We start from the raw sequence: 23,116 nt of genomic DNA, 5'->3' as shown, positions 1-23,116 counted from the left end.
CACTTGAAAAGGGAGAAAACAAACCATCTTCCTGACTTTTCAGTGTGTTGGGCTCCCTGATCTTATCTCCTCCACAAAAGACTGTTGTTTAGTCTAGAGTTCCTTCATTAAGATTAATGCCTTAGCTTTCCAATTAACTTCATTAATTCTTTGTTAATTTGTTGAAAGTAGGCTTTTTTGTTGTTGTTGGCAAACAGCAAGGGCAACATTTACTAATTAGTACACTCCTGTCCTTAACTTAATTTTAAACCTGACCCCAAGGAAGGTGTCTGCATAAGAGAAAAGGGTAACAGTCATTACTGGGCTCTGATTTTGGAGGGGTGTCCTGAGGCAGACAGAACATACTCCCTGTAAGAACTCACATCTCAGAGTTACTTACAGACTTCTTCTGAAATTTGTTCATTTGTTGAATGTGTGGAAATCAATGCTTTTCTGAATCACTCCTGATCTCTTAACGGGAATTCTTTACAAAGTTATTAGCAGGAAAGAATTGAGTCTGAGCTCTTGGTATAAAGCAAAGGAGCTCTGCTAAGTCAAAAGAACCATACCAAGTTTATATTATCTGGGGATCTGAGCTCAAGGTACACAGGCAACCTCTACTGGCCTCTCTGTGATGAGTTTCTTGTAGAATTAAACCAGCAACACCTTTGGAGCCTGTTTTAATTGGCAGTACAGAACTTTTCCCAGCATCTACTTTACCTTACAATGACTCACTTGAGGAAAGGATTAAATGACCTACAGGACTAAGGCATACCCTAGCATGCTAACACATTCTTTTCTGAAGTTCAAGGGTCTCCAGCTACATCAAAGGGATCAGTTTTTCCTAAACACATAGTAAATGTAATACCATGCTGACTCTTTTCACTAATGAATAGTCCCCTTCCTTTCAACAGAAACAAACTGGACAGAGCATTGTGTGTTTGTGCTAAACAGCAGTGCAAGTGCTGATTCAGTACTTTGCATTTTCTTTGTGATTATCTAATCTTACCTGCTATTCAGAAGTTCACATGGAATTAGAAGCAGATAATCAGTCTCTTGAAATATTCTGCCATGAGAAGGAGTTCTATTCTTACATGAACTGATCTTGAAAAAAGAGCTGATAAGAATGGCTCTTGGAGTAAGAGCAGGCATGTCAAAATGGCACTACACTACCCTGCAAACCCAGTGCCTTCTGTGCTCTCTGTACCAGAGCTTTTCATTTTATCAGGAGTAGCAAACACATGCTGCACGTTATCCTTTACACAGCAAAGCCAGCAGAACCATTACAGATGAGCAGGACTCAATTTCCCTTTGTGCTGTTACTACCACAGGGCCACCAGCTTCATTCTGAGCACAGGGTAAATTTCAGCCTTCAGTTCATCACAGGCTCCTGAAGACAATGAGCTTCCACAAAGGCAAGAACTGCTTAGACTGTCAGCCCTTAAAATCCTTTCATTCTATGTTTATTCAAAGCAAGCACAACAGGACTCTGGTTTCACACTCCAGCTTCTTTTCTAATATAAATAATGCATTGGTTATCAGTCAAAGACACTAAGGCATCACTGAAGGAGTCCTGCAGCATATTTATTGTTGCTCATCACATGTGAGTCCAGAAACAAGCTGACTGACCAGTTTGAGTTCTGACTGTTAACACAATCACAGCAAGGCAAATTTTATCAGGAGTCACAGGGAACAACAGATCTCTTTGATGCTGTTTTCTTGTGGAACAAGACTTTAAAGTTGCATTGCTATGAATAAAAAAAAAAACAGTATGCAGTCTCTCAAAGCCCTGGCCTCTCTGTGCTCCTTTCCAGGCCACTCTTCTCCGTCAGAGTCTGTGCAGCAATCAGAGCTGGGTCAGGGTGCCAGAACTACACTCTGGGCCTGAGCTGGCCAATTCCTTGTGTAACCCTTTTTAGCTAAATGCAATTAACAGCCCTTTGTTTTCCCACAGCAATGCTAAATAAATGCACTTGCTTTGTTTGTTTCGGCCATTAGTGGAGCTTCTCCTCTAGACAGTTAATGTAACTAAACTGGTCTGTTTACCCTTGGTGCCTTTTCCAATGTTTCCTGTTATTCTTTAACAGCCTGAGCCAAAGCTCACCAAAGCCTGAGGAAAGCCTCCTACTGCCTTCCATGCACTGTGCGTTGCACCTCCAGGTTCTTAAGGTCATGTACACAAATCTTCATCAGAACCACTATGGGTCACAACAGGTTTCCTATTAAAAGTCCCAAATCTGAGCTTAAGGATAATGCCAAGGGCTGGGGGGAAACTGATTTAGGAGATGCTTTAAATTTTTTAAACAGCTGCAACTTTGTGGCTGGTTAACAGACCACTTGAGAAATCCCCAGGATTATTATAATGCACTCCCCCTCTGGTGGGGAAAGATTCTGAAGTGGGGACAAGAGGTAAACTTGATGGAAAATACCATCAGCACTGAAAGAATGGTTTTTCTTCAGAAAAAGGCAGAAAGACTGAGGCAAGTGAAAGGAAGAATTATGAGGAAGGAAAGCCTGAAAAAACCACACCCAGAAGTGGAAACACCATGAGCTTCTACAGTCCCTCTGTTTCAAATAGCACTTCAGCTGTCTGTTAGTAAGAGCTTCTCCATGGCTTGCCTGTGAAAGCCAAACCATTCCATTTGTCTGCAAATAATTCAGGGGGAGTCAAATGCTGGTTCACTTCAGAAAAGAGGGACAGTCAGGACTAGCAAGGCTACCCAAGGTGACCTGGCTGCCACCCCAGCTGCTTATTAAACTTCTGCACAACACACAACTGATTGCTCCCCACACAACTGTCCCAAACCTCCAAATCACCATTTCTCCAAAGGCCAGTGAGGCCGTCCAGGTACCAAGAAGGAAAAGAGGACAGTTCTCTGTCACTTCTCCAGAGAAATCCAAGGGAGACATTTTTTTCTCTTAAGAACCAACTCACAAACATCTGTAACTTGTAAGTTCAGCAAGATGTTAAAAAGGAAAAGCTTCTTGGGGCCACTTGCCCAACATGGACTTAAAGAACTGAGCAAACAGCCTGCTACAGCAATGTCCCCAGTACAAAGGGGGACAGGAGAAGGCAGTGATCTCTTTCTCCCAGTGAAAAGCTCAGAGAGCCACCCTTGGCTGATCTTTGTTTGCTGGAAAGCATGTTTTCTCTGCCTGTGTTTGCAACAGGCTTAGTTCAAAGATGGTCTCTAAAAGGCTATTCTGCAAGGCAACAGTGAACTGCTGTGGGCTGTTTGCAGTACCAGGAGGTGCACATCACAGCAGGGTAGGTCACCACTGACCTTCTCAAAAGAGCCATGGAGAGAAGCCATTCCCTGTGACCCAGCTTGCCATGACTCACACACAAGTTACTGCAGAGCCAGGACTAAGCCCAAGATTTCTTTCTGAGCCCCACTGGAGAAATATAAATACAAAGGGAGGGCAGACTGGACAACATCCTCACATAGCATGAGAGGGAAGGGAGAAGGGGAGCTGTCATTTATCCTCTCTGGCATTTCAGTGTGGGCAGGGTGACAGTGTCCCATGAAAGCCTGCTGCTTAGACATGCTGTGGGCACAAATGCCATCAGTGTATCCTCATGAAGGACATAAGAGAAGAACAAAATTCCTCCCTCTTCCCACTTCCTACAGAGTCTCCATGAATGGTTGAGAAGGGAGTCCCATCTCTAGAGTCCATCCAATCTCAACCACAACAGAAGATGCTGGTATAGAAGGAGGTTATACAAGGTACATGCCTGACAGCTGAGAACATTAAACACTGTCATTAAACTCAGATCAATATAGGTCACTAAGCAGAGGATGTACGTCAACAGCTCTCAGCAGCTACTAACTTGGGCTGGATCTGAACCAGCAACTTAGAAATGGGAGACAGTGTATCACATAATCAAGCCTGTGAGCCATCCAGTCCCAAATCGAGTTCAATGTTAGGAATTTTTATTAAGGTTTGAAATTAAAGCTGCATCACTGGAAAGATGCCTACTTCTGAACTGGTTCAACATGTTCAATGTTTCAATATAAAATGCTGATATCTTGCAAGTTATGAGGCTTCCAACCAGTTGAGAATAAAGGCATGAGAGTGGCAGAAGTGAAACAGGGTTACTCATTAGAGCTGGGATCAAAACTGGAGCTGCAACACAAAATGAGGACTGTGAATTTTGAGAGAGAGGAAGGTGATAAATCTGCAAAGCAACCAAAGGGAGGCAGAGACAGGCAGAGACAGCCAGAGGGGTCAGAAGGGAGTCCAAGTGAGGCTTGGATGGAGGGCAAACTAACAAATGCTGGGAAAACATGCTGAGGTGAGCTGAGCTGGGGAGGAGGCAATGAAACAACTTGCATAACCTTCTTACAAAAACAACAGTCCTAGGGCTGTTGGTTTAATGGGAAACAGCCTTTTTCACCTTGTGTTTTTCAAACATGCAAACACAGTTGCCTTAATATAATTTGACTATTTCAGAAGCTGTCAGAAAATACTTTGAGAAACTGGAAATGAAGCTGCTTAAAGCATTTGAAGTAATAAATAATTCTGCACATATTATCTAGAATGGAGGTGTTCAGGATGAGTGCTGAGCTATTTATTTTTTTTTATCAGGAGAGACAACATTTAAAGGGAACCATGACTACTGGACTCTTGTTTTCATAACCAAGTTTATGTCACTCTCCAATAATGAAGTAACCAGATATTTTATATGGTTATCTACTCATCAAACAGCCAAGAAGTCAACAACAGCGAGTGAGAACACACGAACGCCTATGGTGAAAAACAGTGTGGAAAGCTGTGGTTTATTCAGCTGCATGACAGATCCAGCCCTTTATGATATGGTTTTCATTTAAAAAGAATTAGTTCTTTTGCCATGGAATCTGGAAGGCAGCAAGTATGAGCTTGTGCCACAAGGGACAGAGAACACACGGGAGGCTGGCACGGCAGGAACGGGCAGTGTGTGGCTTTTTTCTCACCCAAACATTTCACCTAAAAGCTTGTTGCTCATGTGATCCTCCATACCTGTAACAAACCCCACTGATATCAACTGTAAGTCCTTCTTTATGGTCTGATGGAAGTTAGACCAGGGTCATGAAGAACAGAGTGAATCATCTTATCATCATCTCCCCAGCAATAATATCACATGCTCACACTATTGATTATTTTTTCCAGAGGACACTTTTTCATACAATTCTCTCCCTCAGATCCTTGCCTCCTTTGAAGAGTGGCTGCATAACTTCAGGGCAGGCAGTGCCTGCTGTACTCCAAGACTTTTGGTAAGATGCAGGAATCCAGTTGTCATGCAGCTGAACACTTCCATTCCAATGGCTTCCTTCCACTGTGTCAGGTTTGTAGGATTTGATTCCAGCATAGCAACCTTTTCCAGAAAATGCTTCAGTGTTTCTGGTAAGAATCAGCAGGTTTTGAGAATGCAGAGGGTAGTGTCCCATCTGGCAGAAAAAGGAGTGCTCTACTGAACACAGAGTCCTAGAAATAGCTAAAGCTGATCAATGTATGCACAAATAAACTTGGTGGAAACTGCCCATTGAAGAGGTAGCATTACCTCAAGAAAACACCCTTCTTCCTGATCTTCATGCTCACTCCTCTCAAAGTTCCACAAATCTCTAAACATGAGAGCTGTCAACCAGAGCAGCTGCAGCACTCTGCATTCAGGCAGGACTGTGATTACACAGCACAGTGTAAACCATTTGGTACCAACTCCCTCAGCACCCACGGGTTCAGACCTGAACTTATGTAGGCAGTGGAGATGCAGGAAAGGTTCATGCAATGAATCCAATCTCACTACCCATGGGAATGACTGCCCAGAGCTCCTTTTCTGCCTTCATAACCTCCCAAGAGGATCAGGAGCTCAGCACACTTAAGCTTATAATAACTATTTCACTGTCTTGTATTCATGAGAGCCCACAATGATTTCCATGCCTGCCTTTCACTTCTGGCCCTATAGGTTTTAACATCACACAGCTTATAGGTTCCTGTCCCCCTTGAATTCCTAGAGCACTACCCCATCTCCTCAGCAGCTCAGAATTCCTAAATCCTTTCACCTGCCAACAGCACATAGAGGCAACAGGTTCCTGACACAACAGTGTTGGTAAGAGTCAAGGATTACTTTAACAGTCCAATTACTACTGGAGGGATGAACACAGTTATATCAAAAAACACTCACTGTAAAACAGGCACCAGAGGCTCTTTACTGAGAACCACCTCTCTCAGGCTCTCAATGAAGAGAAACTGACAACTTGTCACAATCACCCTGGAGCAAGAATAAAGTTATCTGAGGGCCAAAGGGTAACATCCCAGTGAAAATGTATGCAGTGAGCTGTTTCCTTTCCCTTTACAAGATTTAATCCCTTTCCTGGGCATAAAAAATGCTCTCTCTACCACTTGCTGCAGAAATTCTTGCAGAGGGAGGGCAGTGCCTATGAATGAGACAGTGCTGGGCAGAGAAAGACTGCTCATTTCTCTTGCTCTGGTGAGCAGAGGCTGCTGTGCTCCATCTGTAGCTCCTTGTATGCCGAAAGCACCCTGGTGCATCACAGAAGTAACATGCTGAAGGGTAACAAGCTGTTTGCTTTCAGCACTAACTGAAGTGGGTGAGAACGAGGCCTCAGAAAATGTGACATGCATTTCCTCAGGAGATGAAAAGGGAATATAAATTGTAGGGTGGAAAAAAGACAAACCCCTGGGAAAGCTGGGTGGGATTTCCCACCCACTAGGGGAGAAAGACAAAAGCTCAGTAAGAAGGACTGACGTGTTTGTCACTCAAAGTGTTAGCAACCTAAGGGGAAGCTCTTGCATGCAGTCACTTGAGTGCACTTTTCTAAAACTCCAGTGAAACCAGTGAAAGCCTCCAGTCAACTACATTAATGACTGAGGGTCAAACCTGAACAAAGAGATGCAACACAAGACAGCCTTAAAGGAGAAAGGAAGGGGAATTGAGAGACAGTGGAGTGTATCTGCCAAATCTGTGCAACACAAGTAACCACAGATGTCCCACACTCTGCTCCATCAGGAAGCCACCCACTGCTGAGTGCTGGGGGAAGTGGGGCAGCCTGGGGAATGCACTGTAGGAGTCAGGAATTCTGGCTGCCTTCCCCACACTGGGAGATGAATTCTCCATTCCTGGAGGTGGGAATGAGGAGATGGCCAATATCAAAAGACAAAGAGGTGTGAAGTAACTGTAATATATATAATTCTACTGGCACCAAGTCTTCTAAGTCCCCAGACAAGCCAGTGGACACATGCTTTATGGTCTCCAGAGCAGCAGAAATCCTTTTCACACAAAGTAATACTTTTCAGCCTCTTTCTTTAATTCTTCTTTTCTTGGTCTACTTTGCAAATGACTGTGGGCTTGCAGATTCAATGCAATAAGAAGTCCATCCCACGTGACCCTCATACCTTGGCTCACCAAAGTGCCAGGTGACTGGAGTGGGCAGTAACAGACCTGTGCACCCTCTTTCGCTTGCAAGAATGAAGAAAAAAACCCAAACCTGTCTAGAAAAATAGTTGCACAGGAAGCATGATGTGCAGTTATAAGCTACCAATGGATCAGTCTGCAATAGTTGAGCTGAAGACATTGGTTGTAAGGACATGGCATTTGCAGTGGAATCCTGGTCATAATCACTCCCATCACTCAGGAGTGCTTCACATCCTTACGGAAACGCTGTTTCCGGCAATGCTCCTCCTGAACACCAGATCCCTAAACTCCTGGGATTTTAGAGAATGGTGCAGCTGGGAAAATAATTCATAATCCCAGAACCATCTGGCCATGGAGGTTCATAAATGATTTTAAAAGTTCAGCATGCTATCTTACTTAGTCTCACTCGTTTGATCAACAGGGAGAGACTTGATATCAAACAGGAATGGTGCAAATTATGGCTTGGTATCAAAGCAATTTGGAAATGATACATCCAGACCAGTACTGAGGTGGAATTCTTTGGGTAGTGGGTGCCTGGCTGCCTATCAAGCTCAAGACTAACAAAGCCAAGTTTGCTTTTATATTGTCTGAGAGTGTCCTATGAAAAAGTAAAAGGAACTTGAAAAGAGAGACTCCTGCTTTGAATAACTTTGACTGGAACATGTTAACACGAAGACAAATTACAGAGAAATAAAAGAGTCTGTTATCTTCATTAGTAGATATCTCTTTAGAGGGTCTCTTGCTGATAAGAGGTGCAGCATGCATGTCATTTAACTGATGACAGCTTCCTGGAGACTGAGTAGGAGTTTTTCTCATGTGATTCTGTCCATCACATTCAGAAGTGCCTCCTGCAACAATGCATTTGGCAAACCTGGTAAGGTTACTTCAACAAACACCATAAAAATTTCAGAATGAGCTGCAGAAATGTATTTTAGCAATTAAGATATAGAACAAAAACATTAACAGATTTTTCTAAACAAATAGGTTGGTTTATTCATTTGAATGAAAAGAAGCTTTGGCATCATATCTAGATTCGTGCTGAAAAGGTGTCAATAGCAGAGTGAAACAATGGAGAAAGAAGTAAAAAAAAATATACCTGATGGAGAGGATGACACTTAAAATTATGCATGCTGGTGTTTGTTCACAGAAGCAGAAAAGAATAAGACTAAGTCATTATTACAGTGTCCTGTAGGAAAATCCAGTTTGCCACATTACTTTAAACCTACCAACCTGAATCTTTATCAAAAATTGACCATTGATGAACATAGTGGCTCAGAACATCTACTAGGGAAGAATTCTGCCCTCTTGGGTAAATCTGTCCTATGCCAGAGCAAGGAGCTTTACTTGAGATAAAGGAAGCACCAAAGAGGAAAGAATTTACCCACAGAAAGGTGCTAGGGGTTTTCAACAGGAAGAAAGGAAAGTGTGATTTTCCTCTTTCCTAGGAAAGATACATTTCCTCAACACAAAGATTATCTTCAATTGAGAAGCAAACTGTTTCTAGGGAGCATTTCTTTATCCTCCCTCTAGTTCTAACATGTATAATTAAAATGAATATTTAATACAACAGGTTAGAAACCTGCCACTTCATTAGCTCACTCTGGAGTGATGCCAGCAGACAGCAGGGTGGTAGGAAGCTGGAAGAGACAGGCAGGCTTTGGCCTCTCAGTGTCAGGTGAGTCAGCTGCCAGGGGGTGGACATCAGAAATTTCTGAAAGGCCAAACTGTCCCACATGTGGCTAAGATCTGGCACACAAAGTAAGTGTCACAGTGGCCTTCGGAGCGTAGAAAGAAGGCACAGTAAAAAAAAAAAACCTCAGTTTTAAGGCTTAACAGTCTGAGCTAATTAGAGCTCAGCAGGAAGGAAACTTTTCAAGCAAGTGAGAACAAACCATTATGATCAGACTCCTTTTGCTTTGATTTGTTTTACCTAAACAAGAACAAAAACAGAAAACTGAGAAAATTGTGGATTACTCTTTTTTTTTTTTTCAAACTAGGGTTCAAGTAAGACATAAATGACAAAACTCCCTGCTGGGTTGGATTCAGCAACGGAAAGAGGCCCAGCATCTGATGTAGGGAGGATTTTGCAGAAGGAAAGGGATCAGTGAGAACAAAGAAAGCCTGTTTATTTCGTTTGTCTAGTGGCCTCTTTTTGCTGAATTTTATTCCTTAACAGAACTGTTGGCCAAGAGGCAGCCAACCCTGTTCCACTACAGTGCAGCTGCCCACTGACATAATGGTAAAGGGAACCACATTTTTAGAGGCAACATCATTTTCACTGGCATTGCTGCTGCTGAGTTACTACTGAAGGCTTTTCTGAATGACAGTCTGGGATTTATCACCTTCCCCAGCTCTGCAGTCATTTTCACCTGGAACCTGTTGAACTCAGCAGGCCAGGAAGACAGCATGGGTTACAGGCTATTGGAACCCCACTGCTAGTGGAAAAGTCAACATTTCAGTTAGATTGCTGCCCTTGTATAAAAACAAATGATTATCTGGTAAATGGCACTTGCAAACCTAATATTTCCTGTGTTGGTGTGTACTGTAGAGGTTGCACAATGGAGACTTGTACTGTCCCTATGTTTTGGGTCACTGGGTACACAAAGCTGTTGCCAGAGGAGTCAATGAAGTATGAAACCAGAACCCTTGTAGCAGGAAGCACATACAAGATCTGCCAAATCATTACAGCCCAGCTACTTAACAGAGTCTTGGCTTACTCAGCAGAATAAGCCCTCAAAAAGAAAGACATAGCTGGCAAAGCCACAAAGCTATTGATTAAACTAGAATTGTGTTGTCTGGGAGCTCCTAAATGGCAGTCGCTTGCCTCTTCGGTGCAGTTTTATTATGTGAAGTGAAGCTGTACAAGATGCTCAAAAACAAAGAAATTAGAGGGGTTGCAAGAGAATGTTGCTTCACTAGGGATTACACAGACATCCTTCACAATGCGTAGAGTAAAACCATAGAAACTCCTGCCCAGAACCACACCAATGCTTGCCACAGGAGTCCAGAAAGCAATGGGAGGTGGACATTCCCACGCCCAGTTCCAATGTGGTTACACTCCAATGCACTGCTAATATCAAGCTCCTTAGGTACATAATTTATTATTTGTGTGTGTGTGTGTCTAAAAGAGACCACTTAGTGTGTTACTGAAAGTGGAAGAAGCATCTAATGACATTCTAGGCTATACCTAGTTCTCTCTCCAAACCAAGAGTATGTTATTAAAAATTACTCTGAGCAGATCACAGCAATTCTGATGTACAAACACACATGCTGCAGTAGGCAGTGTTCCATTATGCCCCTTTGCAGTTGTACAGAGAAGGGCAACTTGACTGTGAAAATGTGCTTGCAATTATCTGTGGAAGAAGAATGAAACCTGGGAGGAGGAGAGGCACAAGAAAAGGGAGCCTGGGAACTGAGAGAGACATTCCACAACAGATTTACAACACAAATGGCAGAAAATAAAATTAGCAACTCCAGGGTGGGTACAGAGTGTTGCCAGGATTTTTGGCCAGCCTCAGGGTATGTCTACACGGCAGTCAGTCACTCCCAGGAATCCTGTGACTGCAATACATACTGGAACAGCAACATTCTCCTGAGAGACTGAAAATGGGGAGTGCTGGCACTAGGAGAATACGGCTGGGGCAGTAACTGCCTGAAGCAAAGTACCCAGGCTGCTCAGGAAGTCTCAGAGTAGCAATACAGGGACTAGTACCTGAGTTTGCTAGATGAAGGTTGCCTGGGGTTTCCCCTGGCTCCAGTTCTCCTCCAGATCCAACTGACTTTGATTTACAACTGCTCCAAATGCAGACAAGAGAGGTCCAACACAGCATGGTCAGCACAGCACAGTTCCTTTTACAGTAGGGTCAGAAAAGCCATACGGGGTTTTACAAGGACACAGAGGGCACTACACCACAGCTCTGCACAACAACACAGAACCTACACCCAAACTGCCACAAAGATAGAACCCCTGCATCCCTGAGCCACCACTACCCCACAGGCCCACAGGAGGGGAACCTCTTTGCAAGGTCTCTCTCTAGCAGAACATTTGTGCACAAGAAGGAATAAGATGCCTGGAATCTTATTATGCCTGGAACAAGTTTCCATGGGTTAAGCTGAAGTCTTTAACTTCATGCTGAAATACTCCCCTATGCATGGATGTTTGGCCTCATTTGCAGGACAGAGGGACTAGAGTTAAAACTGAAGCTATCCAGATGACCCTGAAACTGAGACTTTGGTGCTCCTATACACTGGATTCTGCAAGTTAAGTAATGCTGGGGTTTACATCTTCTGGGAGGTAAGAAGTAATCTGGGGACAGCCTGCTTCCTGGCAATTAATTAGTGCACTTCTGCAATAGCAGTGAAGAAAAACATTCCACAGAAATTCAGATCAGGCAGAACCTGCCTGATAAATGTGGGAGTTCCTACTAATGCCTCTGCTGCACTTCAAGCAGCAGTTCAAAGGATCTGCTGCCTCTTCTGTGCCTGATCTTGCTGTCAGCACCGTAACAATCTAGGATCCTACTGGTTGTTTCACTCATGTTTCTGAAAACCAGAAATCATTGCATTTGCTATCATTGCAAAGCAGATGGTCAAAAGAGCAACACAGAGGAGAAAAAGAAGACCAGATGGGAGCCTTTCTGGAAAAAAAAAATGTCTAAAATCAGATATCAACTACCCTCAGCTGGCTACACTGCAGAGCTGGGCATTCCAGGCTAGACTAAGGTGAGCTGCTCTAAAAAAAGACATAGGGTTGTGGTTTTTTTCTTTCAAAACAGCTTCTCCACTCCCACATCTTGCACCTAAATGTTATAAGGCCATGACAAAATGAGACTGTTTATAGCAAAGGCTGCTCAATTTTTTATACCATTTCCAGAACCACTCCCCTTGCACCACTACCATGATTTAGCTGGCTGGCTCCATTGCTACCAGAACTTCACTGACTGGAATCCCAAAACAAAATGCTTAAGAAAATAAATATATTATGTCAGCAGAGTGTGTGTTCTGCCAGGCCACCTGACTGCTCAGATCAATGTCCTGTTAACTCTGGTGGTCTTCAGCCTCCACGTGAAATTCTTCATTTTTCAAATGCATTATGACCAAATCTTTAAAAATTGCAGGGCACTGTTAATTTCCTCTTTGGTTTTTAAGAATTAAGCTTATGCCTGCACCACACTGACCTGGCTTTGCCAGTTAAGCTGTCACAGGGCATTATTCTGTATCTCTTGGATCTGCTCTAGACACATTCCCCTTCAGCTTGCAATTATTTTCATATTCTGCCTTACAGCTACTTGCATGACAGTCCCTCTGCTGGGTGCTGCACAAGACAGATCAGAGAGCTAAGTTTATTCACTCACCTATTAGCATAAATACCAAGCCACAGACAGAACATCCAGAGTGTTCTTCCCTTACCTGCAACACCACTATTGTTTGAGACCCACTACAAAGGCCATACTTAATTATGCAGCAAATAATTATGCACCCTAGAGTAATTTTAACCAATCTACACCCATCAATACTCAGTGTTGAAAGCAAATAACCCCACTGAGCAGAAACCTGCTGGTTCTCAACTCTTCTCTTGGCTAATTCCAACCCCAGAGCTGTTTGCTTTTTGCACTATAGGGTTTTTTACCTTTGGACTGGATTTTGTCCTCATCTGTTTCAGCTTCAAGTCTGTGGCCCTGTGGTTTCAGACTGTTGGCAACAGACTGCATCTTGCTTATTGTCAGTTGATTTTGATTCACTTTCTTAAGGGCATCTGAGACGCCGTGGCTCCCAGCCACACCACCTCCAGCTATTCTCTCATCATCCAGGCAGTGCCAGGTTCTGCTAGCTCATGAATGGGAATCTTCCCTCCCCACCCAAGCCTGCCCTTATCCCACAACAGGAAAACTGAGGCTGTTGAAAGAAATAGGGATGGCAACAAAGCTGGCATTGTTGTCCTGAAAAACCACTGGCTACGGCCCACCCGCTTCATGTAGGGGATAACGGATATAAGGATGAATCCCAGCTTTTGTTTAAAAAAATGTATTTGTCTTTTTCTTTGGAGAATGACTTGAAAATGGTAATAGTGTCACTGCTGTAGGCACAAAAGAGAAGCAGGGAAGGGGAAGTGGCAGTATTTTTCTAAAAGTCCCAGTTGTTCAGGGTGGTCTTTGGGGTATGACTCAACTTCACACTGGTGCATCCATGGAGAAGGAGGGAAGCACCATTAATGATCCTGCTGACCACAGTGGGACATTTCCAAGCTCTTACTGGAGGAGCTGCCCTGCTAGTTTGAGGAGAGAGGAGATGAAGAAAGTGTTCAGCTTATTAAGCTGTTTATAGGATGAGGACCTTGGACTTCTACTTTTTAAGACTTCAGGGATCACAGTGATCTGTGTCTTTGCTTTTGTGTACATCAGACCACACTGCTCCCTGAATAAAAAAAATAAATAGCTAATTAAGTAACTGTGGTTAAATTAAAGCATGTTATTTTAAAGGACATCCACTAATGAACATGCTGAAAGAAGGAACGAGGCTTTCTGAGGGTCCTGTCTTGTATGGTAAGAAGTTTATGATTTGCAGCTTCATCACATATTCACTGATCTCTACCCTGCCTGTCACCTTTTGTAACAGCAAAATTTATCTCCTGACCTTTTTGTAGGAAAAGGTATCTAAATACAAACAGATGCTACCTTTGCATCCATTCATGAACCAAAATTACCACTCTGGATCTAAAGATATAATTACAAAATAAAAAAGTTGTATCGCTCATCCCATCACCAAGCCAACTACAACTCTATTGGCTAAACCTGAAGATGAACTTTCATAGGACCTATAAGCATTCCCCTAATGGACCTATTTAATAATGTCTTCATGTTTTTGCAGTGCAGCTGTCCATATTAGTGGTTTTTCCAGAGAGTCCAAATGGCATTAGTGGCAGATTAGGAATCTGACACATCAATTAGTAATCATTCACTTTTTCCAAAGTCTACATCAGAAACTATCTGTGAATGCCAAACTGGGCTTATGATCTCCACAGACATTTGTTAGTCTTAGGGCAAGAAGTAATAAATCTCAGCTTTTCTACACTCATAAAGAAATCAGCCTTCAATAAAGCTCACAATTATGGCTCTCCAACATTCACATTTTTGCTAATGTGGATGTAAGTTTTGATTGGATTTCTCTTCAATTAAGAAACTTGCACCTAATTTTCCTTGCTTTTCACTTTTAAACATGATGCTCATGTCAGCTTTTTTCTCTTCTTCTCTGCAATATGTTTCCTTCCATTTCACAGTCACTTAAAAACTACAAATTTGTAAGTTAAGTGTGCAAGAAATCCTTCTGTTTGCACAAGATATGCTGAGTCAAGACTGCCCAGACCATCTTGTTGCAGTTCAGAAACAGACAAATAAGGAGAGGTCTGACAGTAAGGTCAGTGAAGACTCCTCTTGACTTCAAGGGCCAAAAAGCACCAGAAAAATTGAGCACAGTTTGAAATAAATAACTGGGGGAGGACAGTAGAGTGGGGTGATTTTGATGTTCACATTGGGTGATGAGATGGCATTTTTTTTTCCCTCTGTTTTCATTTGGCACACGGCCCACTGGCTGGGTTTAAGAAAGGCAAGAGGGATCAGAAGGGTTTAAGAAAGGCAAGAGGGATCAGAAGGGCTGGAGGGTTTGCTCCCCTCAGTGGTAGGGAATTGTGACTCACTGTAAAACAGGTGAACCTGGAACATGTCCCCAAGACCCCTGTGGCAGCAGAATCCTGCCAGCAGCTTCTCTAACCTAACCCAGTTGCCTGCTTCAGATGAAGCCTTCCTGGTTCTCATGCCTTCTGAGAGCTACATTCCCCAGAGCCAGACACAGTAGGGCTCTAAAATAGCTCTTAAAGACCCTTCAAGCTCTTCCAGTACTCCCCCCAGTCTCTCTTGCCTGAGCATTTACTGGTGTCTTCACTCTCAGTAAACATGAGGCAGCTTTGTTAGAAAATGCTGTCTCCTTTGTCATTTGTCCTTCTGAACCTGCAATCTTCACCTACACTCTCCATCTCTACCCACAATGGGATCTCTGACTTCTGAAGCAGAAAATGCTCTCCACAATAGCACACTCACTGTCCAAATTCTCAAGGGTACTGAAACCAAACCACCCTCTGTCAACCTCTTTAAATATCTCATACCCACCTATTGAGATAGTTTTCCAATACAGAGGCAAAGAAAGAAAACCAGCAGAGAAAGAACGTTGAGGTCTTGCCACCAAAATTGCACTCAAAAAAGAAAATGGAGTTTGCTATTTTCAGCACAGATGGAGAGCTGTATCTGAAAGCATTACATCCCCTATTTATGTTGTGGATTTTTTGCAAGGCATTATTAGAAGGAAGCTTGACAGCTCTGCTGGGAAACTTGGCAAACACCAGGGCAGACCAGTCTCACTCTTCAACACAGCTGGATTTTCTGCAGCTCAAGTATTTTTCCCTTCTGCTCTTGGCCCATCCAAAGATGAGTGCTGAATTTCCCTTAACATTACCCACAGGTTAATTTGTTATTAAGTTTAGGCTCAGTTTAACATCTTGGCATGCAATTTAAATAAAACCAAAACCAAATGTCCTTCATTTCTGCTGAAACCACCCTCGGTTTGGCTCAGATACCTTTGGTGTCACTGCAGGGTGAACAAGAGATTCATTTTCCTCTTGTCATTTTTGGTAGTAACCTAAATATCCCCCAGGCAACTTTGAAACACATTGCCATAAAATAATTATTTGTCATGGAATGAGATTGGCCAGAATCTGAACACGATCCATTGGCTCTGACTTAGCTGTCAAATACTTGTTGCTGTAGGAGAGGAAGATACAACAGACACAAACAGTAGGAATCCAGAAGGGTGCAGACAAAACTTACTCACAACTTTTTGCTAATGGAGCAGTGTTGGGATTCCCCACCTTCCATCCACAGAAGTTAAAGGAGGGAGCACTTGAAAATCCCATAGGTACAACTCTTGTCCCTGGATAAATCTACTCCTGTCTAATTCTACACCTTCCACAGTCTAACTGTGACAGAATGCAACCAGAATGATGTCAATGGAAAGGGAAAAAAGCTCCTAAGTATTATGAGTAAGTGCATATTACACTTAGCCTGGAAAGCAGTGAATGTGGATGCTGACCTTGGGGCTAACTCATTAACTGCACTAAAGTGATGCAGGTGACTCTTCCAGTCAATTTTATTTTCTTCTGTCCATGGTATATTTACAGGCAGCTTTAAAAAAATCTTCAGTCACCTGCAGAAAGTACCTGGCAATCTCATTTTACAGATTTCTGTCTGACTGGGAATTATCATGCTCATTGCTGGCTTTTTTTCCAGTTAGTGTTCAAAGTGTGTTAGTTAGCTGTGACTGAGCTGATAAATCAAGTTAGATGACTTCTTTCTGTTCATCAAATAATACTCTTTAAGGGCATTTCCAAAATAATGATGTTTACAGTTTCAGCCACAGTAGATTACTTAGCACACAGATATTAAATCATTACCAAAGTATTTAACTATTAAAATCCTTGACACAGACACCTGAACTTCAGAGAAAACTGAGCAAGTTCAAAGATTTTAAAGTTGATGTTGACTACATGGACCTGTGCTACAGCACAGGCAAAAGCAGAATTTGACTACTCCCATTAATCACTTAAAAGAACAAGGCCTCTTTGTGACACTCAAAATGATATAAATTGGAAAAGAGGGGAGGATCAAATAGAAATATTTAGGTGTGCTGAACTGAATACTTACATAAGTCTCCTATAAATTCAGTTATTATCAATCTGCTAATTTAGAAAACATAACAACCATGCCACACTAGTAATTTTACTTGTGAAGCTTTGAATAAAAATATGCTATAGAGGCATCAGTAAAGCAAGGAACACAAGGACAAGTTCTTACTTGTGCCCAAGTTCATGTGCAATTGTAAATGCCAGATTGAGACCGTTGTCTTCAGCAAGAACACACTTCCTCTTGGCACTGCAGACACCTCCCAGGTAAGCAATTCCTGCAACACAGAGAATAATCCCATCACAAACCATGAAAAAAAACCATACAAAAATACAGTAACTAACCCAAATGGTAAAAATCATGAGAGTAGTTTGCACATAAAATCATCTCAATATTTTGTTCATCATTCTACTGAAAAATCAGTCTAGAATTTTAGAAGACAGAAGCAAGGTAAACACACTCACCTTCACATCTTTCATTGGAAAATATATTTCAAAACCGTATTTCACTGTCTCAGAAATTTGTCTCAGCTTGTCTATTAAAAACCTCTACAACAATGGTAGAAGATGCAGAGAAGTAGCCTTAAAAAGAATTTCAATGGAGTTCTCCCCATTTCCAAGACAAAGTTGGGGGGAAGGAAGAAACAATAAGAGCAGAGACTCTCTTAAGAAAGATCTTAAATTTACCTTATTTTCCTACTTAGAGAAAGTAAGAGTGGAAGAGTCAGAAAAGCTGACTTTGTGCATTTTTGAGTTCTTAAATCCTCTCCCAGTGTGCACAAATGGAGGAGGGTACTTGGGAAGAAGGATGATGCTTCATGCCAAACTCTGATCCACTCCATAGCTGCCTCTTCACTGAAGCATCCTGTGTCATCACAGGAGACAAAACTATGATGGCCCAAGGGGTCCTGGTAATCCTGATCCCCAGCTGAGAGACAGGAAAACTGGTGAGGGCTGTTGAGTTCACCTGTACTCTGAGCTTGCCCAGCCCAGGCTCTTCCCACAATGGTGTGCTACCACCCTGTGGCACAACTAACATCTGCTCAGAAGTCATTCCTGGAAATCCTGCTGCCTTTGGGGGATAAGACAAACATAGCTCTGTAATAAACTGATCCCACTCAGCTGAGATACACTTTTAGTGAATAGGGAGGGGTATTTTGCTTACTTTCGTTTTAGGTTCAGCTAAAAGCAATGACCAGAGCAGAATTCTTACTGGAAGCATTTTATTCCTACTACTAAACCTGATAATTCTGCCCTTATCTTTCATTTAACCAGTGCCAACATATATCTCAGTTGCATCTGACAAATGAGGTTTTAACTGAGAAGCAATAAAGCAGTATTGCATCTCAGGCTCAGTGGTCCATCAGGCAAGCCCATTTAGTCTGAAATGATGCATGCTAATTTCCCTCTGCTAAATTCCACCAAATGAGGCTGAGTCAATGTTTGCTTTCACTTGGAGATGGAAGGGAGCAACATTTCCATCCATGTTTGAGAGATGTGGTGTAGCAAAATCTTCTAGAGTTCTGTCAATACATTAAAAGAGGTTAAATATCAATTAAATGTTAAATACATTTCTGCAAATGGTAATTCTTCTGAGGTCTTTGTTTAGTGGTTCTAATACCCACTGAAACTGAGGTGCAGTAACACTGCTCTTTGCCAAAAGCCTCATTATTCAAAGGTGGAAAACTAATGACTAAGGACTCATACATCCATCAGTGGCTGAAAAGGAAGTGACTGTGGCTCAGTTACAGACTTAATTTTATTAGTTATTAGTTATAGTTACATTATTTTTATTAGTTAGTAGTTATAGTCACATTATTTTTATTAGTTATTTTCAATGCTTCATGTGAATTGTGTGTGGCCATTTTAAAATATCTGCAATGACCAATTAAAAATTGAGACATCTAAAGTTAGTTTATTGCAACCATGCAAGGCTCGTGTTGCAGTGGAGCCCAGGGATCAGACCAGAAGTGGACTGGGCAGGGAAAGTCATAATTCTAGAAAAGCAGACAGCAGAAAACTTTGCAGTACACAAAGTGAACTTGGAAGTCCAGCTCATGAACTGCTGAGTGCTTTTTAATAAGATTCATTCTGGAACATCAAGTCAGTTATAAAAAATGGTTATGACATCTTAAGCCTGAAAAAGCTTGCCTTAAAATGTTTTAGAAATATATCTTTTCTGTCAAACTACTTCTTAAGATTATCATTTTTCTTTTGGACCAATATATTTTACATAAATAGAAAATACACTATTGATCTGCAAAGATAATGTAGTTCTTCAGTAAGTATATCTGAGCCATTGAGATAAATGCAACTTTTCTGTAACTCAATACAATGATCCAGTTAAGTGAAGAGCAGAGAAAAATACACATTTAACTGACAGTGGTAGTAGTCCAGTGCTTTGGTAGCTTCATCAGTATGATTTATTTTCATCATGAGGATAAACAGAAACTGTCATTTGCCTCCTAAAATTTCAGATTTTTATCTGAGCCTTTCAGGTCTACAAAATTGGAAGAGACACCTGATAAACTCAAACATGCTGTGGTTCAGCTAGGCTGGGAATAATATAAGAGGCCATAATAATATAATTTGGCCATTTTACTTCTGGTCCCACCTGGGAGACAGTTGTGGGAAAACGGAAGAGGGAGGAAACTTGAACTGTTTGTTTTTATTTTAAAAAACCTCATCACTTAACATGTTTTCATGCAGATAAGCAGGAGGCTTTCTTCAAGGCCAAAAATGTATCTTTCCAGGTACACTACTAGCTACCAGAAATTACTACAAATCTTTTTTTAATATCAAAAAATCAGAAGCATCAGTGATAAAGGAAAAGGAAAGCAAATTACTATTTTTACTACTACCAAGCGTGAGGATTTTTTCCTTTCTCTCATGAGAAATTGCAGAGTTACACTCCATAACTTCTTTGCTTGGGTTTGAACACACAAAGCTATCTACACTTCCACAGCAAACCTTAGGACATAGGCAACTGTGTCAACTCAGATTCATCCAAAAACTTGTCATACATAAACAGTTTGCAGCTGTTGGCCTTTCTGCCAACTAATGAGCCCTCTGTCCTACCAGCTCAGCTAGGCATTAGGATATTACACCCTTGCCACAGTGATAGGCAAAGCTGGAAGAAGACACATTCTGGTGCACATGTTCACATTTGAACCTATTTGAAACACCCAGGGCTCCCTTCTGATGCTTGTGGACTATTCACTCAGCAAGTGGTTTATCCAGGTACTCCAGCTTTCAACTCTCTAATGTCTTGTTTTCATTGCACTCCTAATACTTTAATCTCTTCTTTTGCCAGCCACCTCTGAATACAGAACTTTTGCTTGATTAAAACTTGGCTAGCTTTCCTCTTCTCCATGTATTTGCTGTTGGGAAGGGAGCCAAACTTGAAGTCCTGAAGTCTGCTTGGCACAGATGGGAGACTCAGTGCATATCCACATGCACAGAGCAAACCTCCCATTCCCTACCATTGCTAGTTTGGTGTTGAGCTGCTGTTTTCCTCATCCTCCCACGACTTTCAAGTTGTGCAGCTCACACGTTGCCATCAATTACACTGCTGTAGCCTCTCTTCACATCCTACATAAGTAGGATCAGGAAAGCCTAGAAATGATTCATGCTCTGCCTTTCCATTCAGTTGCAATGATACATTTGACAGAGATGCCCTGCCTGTATTTACACATCAAATCAGTCACCAAGGGAATCTTTCACTGCTTATGATGCTTAAGAATGAAAAATACTTTTCCTTTCTATAAAGCCTACATACTAAAGGCTTCAAAATTTAAAAATCATTAAAAAATAAAGACCCACTAAACTGCCTCCAAGATAGGTAATAACACAATCCCTGTTCTCCAGCTGAATAAACAGAGGTCTCAAGGAGTCAGCAGTATCTGGATGGAAAAGGAACAGCATCCATGGAAGGACCCTCTCCAGCATGTACAGCCCAGAGAGACTAAGGTTACCATCACTCTCCTACTGAGTCTCCAGTTCCAACTTTGGTTTATCATCCAGAAGAAGCTAACAGGGTGACCTGTTCCTTCCTTTTATGAGACTCTGCTAATTCAAAACCAGACATCCAATTTTAGTGGCACAGATTAATTTGGCTTAATGCTGGACACTCATCTAGATGCCAATTCCTGTTCATCTTGCAGTAACAACATGGTTTCCATTACAGTTTAATATTCACACACGGAAACTGTTTCCCTTAGCAATAATTTTCATTGTCACTCTATTTAATGAAAAACACACTGGAAACAATACACTCATTATGAATCACAACTACAGGAATTACCTTACAGCCATACAACACACGGGAGTCAACTACAGCCAGGTACAAAACCACCTTAACAATTATGCCAAGAGCTGTACCCATTGCAAGTCACAATGTGTTATCTCAAGTTATTTTTATAGCAAGAGTTTCTGATGCCACAGACCACCTGATGAAGTGGGTTCCCAGGCACTGCAAGCAGCCAGCTCTGGCCCTCTTTCATATAGGCCACCCAGTTATTTATGCTTTTGTTCTTAATGGGAATGCAAAATATGAAATAAGCTCAATCTGTACATTCCCAATAAAGAAATCTACCCTGACAACAGGGATGCCATTTTTCCTCTGTTTGTATCTAATCAAAGGACAAAGCCTATGACCCACTCTCTGTTCCATTCTCTAGGTGCAATACAAGAGACAAAAATGAGACCAGGGAACAAATCAGTACCATTTTTTTTACCTCGTTGAGTGGCAGAACATCCACTCCCTGCTGAGGGCTTAAATTCCTCTCCAGAGTGGGAGGTGGTTGAACCATATCAAGGAAACAAAGCAACACAGGACTGGTCAAATGAAACTCTCTCCACAGGACTGGTAGGCTTGCAGATAACAAGGGAATAGTCAAAGTAAAAGTCATCAAAAGAAGTTTGCAGTTCTGCAGAATTTAAGCCATAATACCATCCAGGCAGGTGTACTGGCTATGCAACTCCCCTTCTTTTAGCTTGTGGTGGAAAGAAGTGGAAGAAGTCATTTCCAGCCCTAATTCTATGGGTTTTTTGAGCACTGCTAAGTCCATGCCATTTCTGCATGGCAGAAGCTTACCATGATTCCTGGGAATCCCAAGAAACCTCTGGCTAAGGACACGTGAGGTCCATTCCTCTGACTACAGCACACATATGTTTTCCTAGAGTTTTCAAAAAGGTATCCAAGTCCCCTTAGCTCCTCCTCCTGCCTCACTGTGAAACTGGCAAGTACTACACCAAGGTTTCTGTAAGGTGAGCTAAGACACAACACTGAAATAACTGGTGAGATCACACAAGAAGGCACCACTGCTTCTGAGAATACACATCAGACCTTGACTTTCTGTACCCAGCCAACTTGATGCAAATGTGAACCATCACAGGATCCTCTTCTTTGGAGCATCTACCTCATCCTGAATTTCAACATGACCTCTATAAAATTCTGTTCCTTGCCTCCAAACCAGGATGACCTGCAGAATTGCAGCACACTTTCCCAGAACTCAGTGTACTCTGTGGGTTGACACCTCCCTTACAGCACTGACTGTTGTCCTGCAGTGCCCAATAAAATCTTTTCTTCCTTGTAACTCTGAAAGCAGTGTCACTTCCAGTATACACAATTGCTGTCAGAATCCCAAAAGCCCAGAAAGAAAAATAAATAGCTGAAACACAAAGCCTAGTTACTGAGTTTCTTGATTTTCACTCCACACACCCCAAAAACTAACAAATAAAATCTGTCCTTGATACTCAGAGTCCTAATTGGGATGTTTCAAGAGCTCACATTGCAATGGTTCTCAGAACACAAGGTCCTAGAACAAATGAATGAAATACACAATACCTTTTATAGGGGATATTTTTCCCACTACTGGGAATACTTAAAGCTATTTGGTGCTGAAATACTGCCACAGCATCCAAGGGCCCAGCAACTGGCCCTGGATAACATTTCAGAAGACCAGGCAGATTCAATTCTGTGCCTTACTCCTTGT

General features: G+C 42.0%; 1 protein-coding gene across 3 annotated transcripts in view; it reads right to left on the bottom strand.

Moving 5' to 3' along the window:
- The window catches only part of ADAMTS17 (ADAM metallopeptidase with thrombospondin type 1 motif 17), a 171,809-nt gene that overhangs the window by 88,997 nt on the left and 59,696 nt on the right, over nt 1-23,116 (bottom strand). For all 3 annotated transcript variants that reach the window (XM_071754228.1, XM_071754229.1, XM_071754230.1), the window contains one exon: nt 17,293-17,398. In XM_071754228.1, coding sequence (XP_071610329.1) covers nt 17,293-17,398 — 106 coding nt within the window. The remainder of the gene's footprint in view (nt 1-17,292; nt 17,399-23,116) is intronic.

Source organism: Heliangelus exortis, chromosome 11 (genome assembly GCF_036169615.1).
Source record: "Heliangelus exortis chromosome 11, bHelExo1.hap1, whole genome shotgun sequence".
Taxonomy (NCBI): Eukaryota; Metazoa; Chordata; class Aves; order Apodiformes; family Trochilidae; genus Heliangelus; species Heliangelus exortis.
Note: the sequence above shows the minus strand (reverse complement) of the source record. Positions and strands in the feature narration are given on the sequence as shown.